The sequence below is a fragment of the Limulus polyphemus genome, unplaced genomic scaffold, assembly GCF_000517525.1.
Source record: "Limulus polyphemus unplaced genomic scaffold, Limulus_polyphemus-2.1.2 Scaffold1673, whole genome shotgun sequence".
NCBI classification, from domain to species: Eukaryota; Metazoa; Arthropoda; class Merostomata; order Xiphosura; family Limulidae; genus Limulus; species Limulus polyphemus.
This window is the reverse complement of record NW_013667283.1, coordinates 211,391-225,055: the sequence shown is the minus strand read 5'-3', so window position 1 is coordinate 225,055 and position 13,665 is coordinate 211,391. Positions and strand designations below refer to the sequence as shown.

At 35.6% G+C, this 13,665-nt stretch overlaps 1 protein-coding gene across 1 annotated transcript in view; it reads right to left on the bottom strand.

The window, feature by feature from the left end:
- LOC111087041 (cyclic nucleotide-gated cation channel beta-1-like) overlaps nt 1–13,665 on the bottom strand; it is a gene marked incomplete at its 3' end in the record, with an annotated part of 46,283 nt that overhangs the window by 30,932 nt on the left and 1,686 nt on the right. The window contains exons 2-4 of the mRNA XM_022392249.1: nt 5,483–5,750; nt 4,043–4,175; nt 2,796–2,958 (exon numbers count right to left, since the gene is read on the bottom strand). Coding sequence (XP_022247957.1) covers nt 2,796–2,958; nt 4,043–4,175; nt 5,483–5,719 — 533 coding nt within the window. The remainder of the gene's footprint in view (nt 1–2,795; nt 2,959–4,042; nt 4,176–5,482; nt 5,751–13,665) is intronic.

Below are 13,665 nucleotides of genomic sequence, written 5' to 3'. Positions count from 1 at the left end.
CCCCTCTACTATGCAGGATACAAAAACCAGAGCTCTTGAAATTCGAATCCTATGTTAAGTCCAGCACAGAGGTACCAAGGTTGGTACAGTCATCATGATTCAAGGCCAGAAAAGGTCAGCTCTCAGAGAAGTTTGAGGGACTTTGCTGGTACTGCAATAAACCTGGGCACCAAAAGAGCTTAATGCTGGAAACTTCAACACAGGGAAAATGTCGTGATAGGAAAGGCTGCTACCCAGAAAGGTTGCTGGAACTTTGGAGAGCAAGGACATATGAGAAGCCAGTATAAGAAGAATACTACCAATAAGTCAGCCTCGTCCTCGGGGAAACCAGTAGTGGTTGGTGTTGAGGTATGCCCACCAACCCCCATCGTGAAAGTCCCAACAGCTAGGTGTAAAATGCCAAGCACACATAGTGTCTACGTGAGATGAAAGCTGGATGGCCAAAGGTGCAACTTTGTCATAGATTCTGCATCTCAGCAAACCCTTGTGAGCATCAAGGTGTTAGATCACAAAGGAGTACCAGAAGCCATAAAGAAGCTCTGTAGTGTGACAGGACATTCTGCAAGGTTGTGGGGACCAGTGTGGGTAACTATTGAGCTCATGGGCATGAAGGACAGACACAAAGTATACTTGGCTGACATTGAAAACCAATGCATATTAGGGTTGGACTACTTACTACCGAAAAAGTTTGTAATTAATTTTGATAAAATGATGTTATGGAACAACAAAGGCCAAATTCCGGTAACTGTTAAAAGAGAGGTTGAACTAACTAGGTGCCATCAAGCTGAAGTCAAAGTGACTGAAGGCGTTGATGATGGTGAAGTGAAACCAGGTATAGATATTAAAGCAGAGCAGGAGAAAGATCAAGATTTGAAGTCAATAATTGATTTTCTAAAAGCAAGTGTTTTTCACCCTTCTTGGGAGAAAGTGTCTAGCTTAAGCCCTGTGACAAAGAACTATTGGGCACAATGGGACGTGAAGATGGTATTCTTCTCCGGAGATGGGAAATTGTAGATGGGAAAGTGACGACCTGGCAAACAGTTATACCGAGAAAGTTGCGGGAAGTTGTCTCCTTTCGTCAAAGTCCACACAGAGGGTTCAATTACTTTAGAACACCCTTTAACAAGCAAATTATTCTCCTTATATTAGTTAGACTGTGAAACTCACTTTAAAATATCGCTCATCATGACTAATCACTCACACGCTTGCTAACTTTACGTTTTCTAGATTTTTCTTACTGAACTGTTACTTAACTTTTTCTCTTCTTATTTGCACTCGCTATTCACCTACCTACATACATATATATATATATACACACACACACACCTCGAACTTCCTATAAGCTATGCGACGCAATGATTTAACAATACTGAGTTAACGAGAAAAATACCGAAGACTCCAGTAACGTCAACAATATTAGTAAAGCCCAGACAACAGTGTAATTGCAAACACAACGTACTACTCTTACGCAATCAAACTTGTCATAACTATCGCCTTTAAAATAATTACTTTTAACTTTCTTTTTATGAGAAGTAAATAATCATTAAATATTATTTCATAAAATAAACCAAATAACAACACTTATACCAAACAGTCTTGTATATCCAACAACCTTCCTTATGATTTCTTCCATTATCTTTCCAGTTAGCATTTTGAATTGAAGGTAGATGGTTTCATACCACTTAGTAGATGCATTCTACCCAAAATGTAAAGGCCTAAACTAGCAACATTAAAAAACAAAAATAAGGGGGCCAATAGTGAGTTAAATTATCTTATGTTTAAACAAGTTGTGAGCCATCACTTAAATAGTGATTTTTTTTTTAGGTTTCCCAAAAGTAAATCTATAAATCTATTGATAACAACTGTGATAAAACGATTCATAATTTATTTAGGAAAACTGAAAGCTTGTATTATAAAACATTACTAGATATATAATTCTTGGTTCTCAAAGATGAAAAGCTGTATTGTAATCACTTCAATTTAAAATAACCATTTCAGATTTAAATACTCAAAATAATATATGCAAATTCAATTTCATTTGCTGAAATATGGAATAAAGAAGAAATTGAAACATTCAAGATTTCCTTAAAAACACCATAATAGTTTTGGGATTTTGAAAGAGTAAAGACTATTGTCTATATTTAACAAACTGAATAACACGGAATAACATAAGTTATTTGAAAAAAAAGCTTAACCTGAAAGGTACTGATATCGATTATTTTATACAGTAATCTTATCAGATTATCATTACTTTTTTGGTGTGGATAAAATAATTTTTTGCGAATTTCGCGAAAACTACACAACAGCTATCTGCGCTAGCTCCCTAATTTAGCAGTGAAAGACAGGAAGGCAGCTAGTCATCACTATCCACTGCCAACTCTTCGGCTACTCTTTTAGCAATGAATAGTAGGATTGACCGTCACATTATAATTCCTCCACAGCTGAATGGACAAGCATGTTTGATGGGACATGGATTCAAACTCGTAATCCTCAGATTGCGAGTCAAGCGCCATAACCACTAGGCCATGCCAGGCCACTTGTTAGGGCTTTGAACACAACTGTCTATTGGTTTTGTCTTCAATATTTGGCTTAAACGAATTACTATAAATAAGAATAAGTTTGTTTGTTTTTTTCAAAAAATCGAGTAATATTGGTTATAAAGTAAAATGGAAAATCTAAACATGTTTTAGATAATAGATGTTTTTGTAATAAGCTAATTAATGTATTACTTAACGAATCATACTAATCAGTAGCTAGTTATAATAATCGTCAAACTATTGTAGTTTCTAACCTACCATGATTCTTCTTCAGTGTGAAGAGATTCGGAACTAGTAGAATCCTTCCAATAAATAACAGATGATTTCGAGGTTGCAACAGGAGTCTCGATATTAATGGTGGGAATTGTGTTCTGAAGTTGAATTTGTGTGGATTTTTTATCTGCCATAGACACAGGTAAACCTGGAGGGATAAAAAGTACAAGGAAAAATATTAAATTATTCAAACTTTGGACAGCTTTTATAGTTTGCTGTATGTGTTTCATTGCAATTGCATCATTTAGGTGTTGGGCTTTCTTTTTGCATTGTGACGCTAGATGTTCGCCTCCACAGTTGATGTATCATGGTAGAGACTTGTGCCGACATGTGTCCGAACCTTCGGCAATTAAAGCAATGTGTTACTGTCATAACTGGCTTTTTCGCCTCCTCCACTGTAAATTGTTGGTACCATAGGATGACCCCATTCTCAATGAGGTCAGTGATGTTATCGTGTGCTTCTAGTGTGACCTTTATGAGGTTAATGTGTTGCTGTGCCTTGCGGATGTGATCCTTTCTGCTTTTATGAAATGTATGTTTTGTTGTTGTTTAAGTTCTTCATTAATGATATTACTATTTATGTTAATATTTATGCCTCTTATGACTATTGCCTTTGTTTGTGGTTTATTACTGGGTAGTGTTATCTGTATTTTACTAGGGGTAATAGCGTCCTTGGGCCATTCTTGTAATAAGGTGCTAAAATTTTAGGTTCGGCGCCCTGCATTAGGATACCGCCTCTAGCTAGTCGTTTTGCTGTTACAATTTGTATTTGCAGTATACAGCAGCAGATATCTGCTAGTACCTGGGGTACCATGTATGAACTTGGCACGCCATTTAGTATAATTGATAGTTTGGTTTGTTTTTCTGAGTTGTTTGCGGATTTTCTGCTTCTTGATTATTTGTTGTTGGGGCTGTGCTTTGCTTTTTTCGTTGTTTTTTTTGTTGACGACAAGAGTGAAGCCGTCTTTATCATCGTCGGGAATATCCAAGGTGGTTGTACTATTTTCTACATTACAAATACTATTTGGTATTTCACCATTGTCAGTTACTGTTACTTCATTAATCTCAGCATTAGAATCTACACTTGTGTTGGGAGAGTTGTTTTACTCTCTTCCATTTTTCTTTTCTTTGACATTTTACTCAGTTCTTTCTATGCCTGGGAACATAATGATTTTACATTCGTTTGTTCTGACCTTAGAGTATAAGCGAACTGCCACCTATGCTAGACTTACCAGTTTTGACGGAATATGAGACTAGCTTATCAGTTCCCTCTTTCTGGGCCTTCTTCATGTTGAAAACGGCTGGAACGGCATAGTAGCACTTCACAGTTCTCGGTACACTTCTTTCTTGATCTCCGCGGGGAGCCTGAGATTGTAGAAGGAAGTGTGAGCCTGCTTTCTTTATCGGGTTGTTGTTGTTTGATTCGAGGGGTTGGGGGGGAATGAGCCTGTGGAGGTAGGTAGATCGATGAAAGTTGGTGTTCAGGATGAGGTACTGTAAGAGCATAAGTTCGTATGTGTACTCTCGCCACTAAAAGAAAAATCTCTTTAGATGGCTCTTGTGTAGCTTTGCGCAAAAATTCTAAACAAGTCAAGTTTCTTCCACCAATTGTGTGTAGCATGACGGCCACGTCTGCGCTCTATTGTCCGAGACCACGGGTCTTATTGTAGCAAGCTCCTGCTAAAGACAGCAAGTGAAGTCTTAAACTCTCCACAGGATCCTCTACTGTATGTAGAGATCAGCTTCTAAGTGACACTTAAGCAGTTCAAATTGAGCAGTTCTATTAAGATAGCATCGGAGAGGAAATATAATTATGTTGTTAAACAGGGCTGCTGTACTTCCAGTTTCTTCAGCCATCCTTCTCATGAAAATGACCGTTCATTTCGAGGTGTGCTAAGAAGTTTGTGAGCAACTGCCATATTCCTGTCCTAGTTTATTATATTATTAGCGATGCAAGGCTATATACCCAGCTTCATCACAATTAATTCTCTTTTGAAGGACCAGGTGGCTTATTTTTTGTAACCATAAACTTCACTGTGCAGATGAAAGCTTGCTCTGAAATGGGAAAAAAATGTGGTGTTGGAGCCTGCTGTTTTTCGAAATTTTGCTCTACAATTTTCCTGCTTCCAAGAAAAATATTCAATGCTTTCTTCTTTGAATAGTTGAATCATTTAGTTTTACATCATTTAACAATCTCGTTATAATTTCCCTATAATTATTCATATAATGTGACTGCATTGTAAAGTGGTTGAGAATCCGCAATCAACAAAAACTATTGGTGCTGAAAATGTTGACTGTGGCGCCATGTTCACATTTATGGTAGTACGTCACTATATTAGCATAAGCAGATCGTCTGATTAACCCTGTTTAGTTTATACAAAATTTGTTGCACACTGGAAATAACAACAGGCATACCCATAAACAGACTGAATTGACCAATCTGGCCTGAATGTGTTAACAGTATATAAAAGTTCAGCTTTGTTATATATATGGAGTCAAAGTAACTTGAAAAAAACCTAACACTAAGAAAAAATTTTACAAGCAAATTATTCTAATGATTATATCAGACCTTCGGTTAGATCGTTTTTATTATTTTATAAAATATTTGAAAAGGAGTTTTTATTATGAAACTCTAGGAACTTCCATGTATATTTACATTTATTAAACTGTACCTGCATCAGTAGAATGCTTTTCTTCCATGTCTGGCATATATCCTGAATTGATAATCCCAATTTTCTGTTCAGATATTTTTGTTCTTGGCGATAGAGGGGTTTGAACTTCGGCTTCATGGACAAATACATTATCTGGCATGTTGGGTAAAGTAATGTAATTATCACTTGAAAATATAGAGGGATGTCGCATCCTCTGGGGCTGAGAACAATAATCTTCATCCTCAATAAGCAAGTCATTGATTTCGAGTTTAGCAGGTTCTGCCATGACCTGTGTGAAGACGATGATTATAATAAATGACTTGCAATAAGGTGTAGACATAAAAGTAGCACATAGCATCTACTATAACCAGAAAACTTTACTGTTGTGATTCGGTTGTCAAAAAATGTTACACTGGTATATCAGTTTGACAAGAAAGTACATGCTGATTAAAAACAAAACGTTATTGAAAATGAAAGGCCCAACAGTTTTATAAAATAAACAAACTACTCTTCATAAGGTACTTGATGTGCCACTTGATAAAAATCTAAATCCAAAATAAATAAATAAATAAAGACTACACTGAATATCTGAAACTCAGTTTCAATACAATAATAAATACCAGCATAACAATTACAGCATTAAACATAGTAGCATACCTATACATATAAACCGTATATAGGCCTAGTGTATTGTAGATGTTAGCATGCCCAGTGGTTCATAGTTTATGTCTTCTTGCCGCAAAACTGTATTTCGCACTTCAGGACTGTGGGTTCGTTACTGTGGTCTTTCAAGTAAACTCAATTTCCCTAAAGTATTAGATAGGCAATGCCACATATCCCTTTCCACACGTGTCAAAGACCATGACATCTCGTTTGTTGACTCCATTCAAAATTCTATTGAACTACTGTTTCATGAATTTATGTCAATAAGGTTGATATCAGATTATAATTAAAATTTTAGTATTATACCTTACTCAATTTCTTAATTTAAAAGTAAATATTTAAAAAAAACAGTTAAACATCGAATTTTGTGTGTCATGTGGTATGTTGAATGCAGCACTGGTTCAAATTAGATGTTTGTAATGTCAAAATACTGATTCTATGGTTTCTAACGAATTAGAAACTCAAATCACCGATATTGACAAGCTAGAATATAAAATAAGAGCCTCTTATCTTTTCAATTTGCTTAGATATTGCTCATATAATAAATCAAACATAGTGGTATCCCGCCCTCTTTTTTCTAATTTTGGAAACGCTCCCTTATAAACACTTACTATTATATATGACACGGATAACCAATCGGAAGCCCAGAATGTCTCTTAGTGGCTTTATCAACGATGTTAGCGAAGTTGGCACAAATATCTTTCTTTTGAACGAATATTTTAACAACGTAGAGCGTGTCTTTTGTCTGCTCGAAATTTCATTTTTATTTTAGAATAAAATACATCTAAGTTACTAAGCTTGATAAATTATAGTGGAATTCTATGGTACTGATGTAGTAATTTATGATTTTTCAGTTATTCAGATGTATATATAAAAAAACCCAAAAAATATTTGGTTTCATATCCTCCACGTGCGAAATTTTTAAAGGTTTAGCAACCTACGTCAAGCAGCAATTGAGTACAAAGGTCGTAACTAGAAGAGATAACTGTTTGCTTTACTTTATTTTCTGTTCTATGTTTAAGAAAAATAAGTTTAAGAACTTATTTCAAAATAGCAAAAATCTATATACATATATAATGTATAATAATTTAAATGTGACTGTACTTTACAAAATACTAGTTTACTAAAACAGACAAAAGTCAGTTTTATGTTATTTGATATGGTAACATGAGTGCACGTGTGCCGCGTCATTGTAACTTCTGTATTGTTAGTCAGGCACAGCTGAAAGATTAATATAATGAATATATATAAATGTATAATATTATGAGATTTAAGCTATTTAGTCTAAATATTTATGTTTTCGTATTATAATCTGTTGTCATTCTAGAATGATAGAGGCATAATTTATATTTATTTCCTAATTTTTTATGTTAGTTAAGATATCGGTCAAATTACCGAACCCGTACAGAGAACCGTCACTGAAAATGAAAATAACAGATAAAACAAAGTTTTTTCTTAAGAAACGTATAATAACTATCTGGAGATTATAATGATTTCGCATAAAAGTATGTTTAACCTTAATATGAAAATTACTTTGCATGTCGGATAGACAACATGCGAAAAGAAGAAAAAAAGCATGATAAAAATATTTCAAACCTTAAGACTTAATAAAAAAAAATAGATATTTTGCGTATAAAAGCATTGTAATGTTGATTAATAATCTGCCAAATTTAGTTAACATACGCTAACTAATTTAAAAGTTATAGCATGAAAACTATAACAAGCACTAAATAGTTACGAGGTCGCTACAAAAGACTTGTAATGTTTTACAAAATTGTGCATTTTACTGTTCGTGAGTTCGACCTGGCAGCATACGACTTTTACATGGTACATCAGCTCACCCATTGCACATGCAAAACTGACTGATGAACGCCACATTACGCTTATGCTGAGTTTTCCAATTTGAGATTGGAGATGACTGCTTTCATTTTGAGAGCAATACCACCTAGGTCTAGCTGGACATTCACTTTTTCTCTAATGTCTAGTCTATTGTCATTTTCCAGAACAAATCCAGTATTCACAAGCTGTGGTGGTGGTCTCACTTAGAAGGCTTGAATTATTGAGTTCCACTACGGTTTTTGCTACTCCTGTGTCTACCAGAAATTAATCCGCTTGGCCTTGTACTCTTAGCAGCACATACCAATCTCCACTCAGCCCTGACAGAGCAGGACTGACCACTAAGCTCTTTGTTAACTTACAAGCTGATCCTACTCTTCAGGCCTTAGTGTGTACAAGCAGTATGCTGTACTCACCCAAGCTTTCCAGAACATATGCCGCAGCATCTAAAGCTTGTTGATGGCTATCTCAGACCTAATGATCTGATTGCCAGTATCAATACCCTTACTTACTTTGCTGCACAGTAAAGTGCTGACATTGAGGGTTGGTGGGCATTAGCTGAGCTAATAGCTCTGCTGTCTTTGATGTGCTACAAATTATGGGTATTTTTCTTTCTTTAATACTCCCAAATCCACAAGCAAAGCAGATGCTTTGCTCTTCTCAACTTGAAAAATGTCCAGGCAAAGGTATCAGTCATGGCTGTGGTGTGTATCTCTTAGGTGGATAGTTACATGACCCATATGTTGGCATACATTTCACGAATGAACCTTTCTGTGGTATATGTACTGTGGATGGACCTTGTTGTGACATGTATTCCATGGGAGGAACTGAACAGCCTTGCCCACTCACTAGGGACAAGTGTGGTTGCTTCACATTTCCATCCTGTTAAGGTGGCCGGTTGTTCACCCTCCAAATGGGTTTAGCCTATCGTGGTGAAGGTACCTGAGCCACACCATCTACTGACGGAGTTGCCACTAAAAATGCTGCTGCAGGCTTCTTCTTAAATAGCTGGTTTGGGACGGTGATATCTTTCACTTTCAACTGCTATTGTAAGAGCTTACTGGGAAGCTCCCCAATGAATATATCAATCAGAATGGCCTTCTGATCTATTCAGAGCTATTGCTGTGTATGCCTTCCTATGCAATATGTGCAGATTATCCACATAAGCAACCAGTCTCTTGAACTTAGCACAATGATTCTTGAACTTTGCATGATTCTCTACTGGGTGGAATAGGTAATGCAGCTTGTATATGAAAGTTTCCCATTATTCTTACTGCTCCTTACGCAAATGTATAACAACATCAAAGGCTGGACCATCTGTGCTCAGGACACTGTGTTGCACAGCTTGTTCCAGAGTCCTTCCATTCCAGACAGTGACCTGCCCAAGATGTTTTAGGAACTGATCCAGTTTCTCTCTCTTGCTGTTCCTTTGAACAGTGGGACATGATCTACTTGGCGTCACTAACAGGGCCTCTTTCTCATAATCCCAACAGATGCCATGAGAAGATGCTGTTAGTGTCCTTGGTTCTGGTTGGAAGCCACTCACAGAGACTCCCAAACTTCAATAGGAGGTTGGTTCCTCTTTCAGAGCTATAGGGTGACAAGCAACTCAAGGTGGTTTGTTGTTCAACCCTGCATGACCCCAGGTGTCACATGTTTTTGTCAATGTCACAGGAACCTTCCCATTCTGAAAAGTACCTCAATTCATGGGCCATGTCTTTCACCTGTGGGTGCCTATTGTCTCACCTACCGGAGAAATAACTGATTGGAAGAAATTAACCACCAGCAGCCTGTCAACCCACAATCCACTAGTTAGTGGTGGTTTTGACCGGAGCTGTGGCTGCTGTACTCTGATTTTAAATGGCTTGGGAGTTTGATAGATACCTAATCACATAGTCTCAGCCTTACTAGGCACCAATCCATTCTGGCAAACTTCAGGCACCTATGCTTCCCTTCTGTTGTAATTGGTCCTCAAGGTTACCAAGGTCTGGGTTCACATGATACAAGTAAATCTCTCTGAGTCGTTGGTTACAGACTGACCAATTACATGGGCCTTCACAGCATCTGTGAAAGTCCTATATCCAAGAGAAAATCTCCTAGACTCAACATCTCTCTCTCAGCTTGTAAGCTTTATCTCTTGGCCATGTTCGCTTCTATACCCAGAAAATTTCATTCTTTTTATTGAGAAGTGTTTCTTAAAACTCTTTACACTCGAGAGATCTAGCAAGGGCTAGTTCACATGTTGTTATTTCAGAAACACCACAATAAAACTTGATTGTATATTATAATAATTTCCCCTTCCTATCTATTTGTGTATCAAATAGACAAAACTTGGTTTTCGATATAAAGAAAGAACAGGTTTCATGTTGTTTCTGGTTATCAAAATATCAGAGAAAGGAAGTTTGTCATCTTTTCCCATTTAAAACTTTAAATGTGATAGTGGGGTGAAGGTGAGTAAGGTTCTTAAAAATCATTTCAAAATCACTTCTTGGTTTGGAAACGCAAAAAACATCAGCAACATGGACATTCTGAAAAGTTTATGGAAGGAAGTAATTCAGTTTTAAAATATTCCGTGTACATATTGAAAAGTGTTGGAGAAAAGCATCAATGGAAACAGGCAAGAATATGTTCAGTCTGGGTAATTTTCTTTTAAAGAAATATATGGTCTTATTAACTGGCATATTGCTAAATAAAGTATCAACATCGATTTTTTTTTCTCCTTTACTTAGATTTTCTTAAAGTTTTGTTGTGATAGGTGAAATGCTGAATTACACATCTTTCTACAGGTGTATGATAAAATTGTTTACTGTTTCAATAAATTGTTAATGATGCCCATAGAAGCTGTCTCATTATACAAATTACGTATGTAGATGTTTAACATAACATGCTTTATTCAGTTTCACAGTGCTAAGTGTATTCGTATTCCACCTTAATAATAATTATCTTATTCGTTACAAAATGTGGAAACATTTTGGCCAAGACTGTATCTACCACAGCATCAGCTGGTGTATAATCTGAGATTGCAATATTTATAATATTACATGAAACACTACTTGTTGATTACAATCGTGTTTTCACGATGTGCATGCATTTGTGCATCTTTTTTCCCAGTACATAATCTGGTTAGCATTTCTTACAGAGCTATAACTCAAATGGTACATGGGTTTACTTTTATAGGTCATTTAAACCTGTTAAAGCCTAAATCCTATACAAAAAATTTTGTGCACTTAGTTATGGCCTAGACTATGAAACGGAATTGGGATTTTTCATTGAATCAGCAATAATTTTACAGACTTACAGTACTAAAATCTGGAATTCGATTCCCCATTGCGGATAAAGTGCAAATATCCCATTGTGTAGCCTTGTACTAAGAAAACAACAACATCAATGACTAGAGTGATGGTTTGACATAGCAGTGACTGATACAATGCAAAATTAAGTAGAGTTCTAGAAGCTCTCGCATTAACTGAAAACTCTACCTTGTATCCAAGAGTTTTAAAAAAATTCAATTTCGGCACAGTACACGCTTAATTAGTCGCCTCACCTTTAAGAACAAACAGATGACTGCTCTCTTCCAGAGAGTAATAGTAATAGTACCATCATCACCCAGATAGTCACCATTCCAAGTACCAACCAGACCCGATATTTACATTTACAATCTGGTATAACTGATGGCTATTGTTGTGAGAAACTATTTTAAATAAAACATTAAAATATTTCTTTTCGTCTTAGAATTATATTTTATTTTTATTGTTGACCAGAAAGATCCATTTTATATTACAGTAGTTTCAACTTCATTGCTATTCGTTAAAATATTTCTTTTGATGCTTTATTTTGTCAGTTGAAGTAGTCATCACTTCTGGCTATAAATCACAAAGAACAAGGAAAAAACTGACAAAGATTTATTGGTAACCTACGATCCCACCTTTCAAAATGATGTCACAGTTACCTTTAAGAGATCGGATATTATACTTTTCTTTAACAGCATTCTCAACTGAGATAAATTAAATATAGCTTGTTTTCAAAATATAATGGTGTTTTACTTATGCATATGCATATGGTGTTTTACTTGTTTGCATTGTACGAGTACGATGAACTTAACAATAATATCAAATAAATAAGGACTTGAGTCATCAGAATATTTTGGCGTTGCTTATCAGACTCGTTAAACCCAACTAAGATTACCTTATGTTTAGTCATAGTACAAAATTTCAAACAGAAATAAATAAGCAAATTAGCATGCAAGCATTTTCAACGTCTAAAGAAACTACAAAGTGTTGTCAACTTGCCATCTGAATACGTTGTTCACCTCCACAGTATATCCTGGTAGCCAATACCTCTAAAAGCCACAAATTACTGATTAGACCAAAATCATTATATTTACTCTATATTAATGTAAGTAGATTACTAGATCTTCAATCTAATCTTCTTTAGCTGTTGACTCTTGACTAATTTCAAAGTGATGAAACGAAATGAGTCTTACATACCCACATCAGTAGGCATATAAAAAAATCTTAACTACTGAAAAGTGCTCCATTTGATCACAATCTAAAGAAAATGTCATTTCACTTGTCGAAGATCAAGAAATTGAAACAAAGAAATTACATTGCCATGAATTAATAGAATGATAATTTGATTGTGTAATATTTTATTAAGTACAGTGGAAATGTGTTTGAATTATTTATCGTTTTCAAAAATACAAATATCAAAATTGGGTTGATTACATTACAATAAAACGATTTTGAATGTGCAAATCAGAGAGTTACGTGACAACCACAGCCAATATAAAGTTGCAGAGCAACAGAATGTATCAGAACTACATTTTGACATTGGCATTACGTTAGTATGACGGCTTCGAAAACTGATCAGTTTTGGGAAGTGGATATAACATCATAAATATGTCCTAAAATCAGGGAATTTATACCTTTCAAGATGGGATTATTCCTTTTAATTAACGGCATTGGAAAAGAAAAGAATGTGAATCATTCTGGAACTAACAGTATCATCTAGAAATAGATCTGCTGTAGTAAGCAAATTGTAGCACTTTGTAACTGGTAAGAATTCACGAACACAAAGTCAGTGGTCTACGTACCCAAAGCAACAGTATGCAACATAATCAAGAAGGATCACTTTCTGAAAAAGGGACACAAGTCACGCATGCACAAGTTGTTTCCATGATATATCTATTCAACCGTGGGATATCTCAAGCAACTTGATAATAAAACGGGTATTCATGCTATTTTGTTGACTATGGATTTCTCTGCGATCAGACCATTGAAACTGATGCTGAGAAACCGTAGTTCTCGTACACTACATGGATTATGGAAAGCCTCAAAAGGCGTGGTTTGATTTGGACATGACATCCTTACAGCGAAGACTTTTGCAATGAAAACTACATTGCAGGACTATTGTCGTCAGATAGAACATTACTCGACGTGACGACATGGACTGTAACAACATGGTAAGGCTCTAAAATTGTTTTAATGTACTCATCTTCTGTAGATAAGAAGTACTTTATTTCTGAAGCTTTTTCCTAAGTTTAGAATTTTTCTACAAATTTTATGTTTTTATGGAGCTAACTGAATGAGAATGCGTAGATATTTACAATTTGCTTACGACACTGGTTTAAACATACACAGCGTGGTCACAAGTAAATAGACACCAACTTTTCAGAAAAAAAATGAAAATTTTCAGTCATATTCACA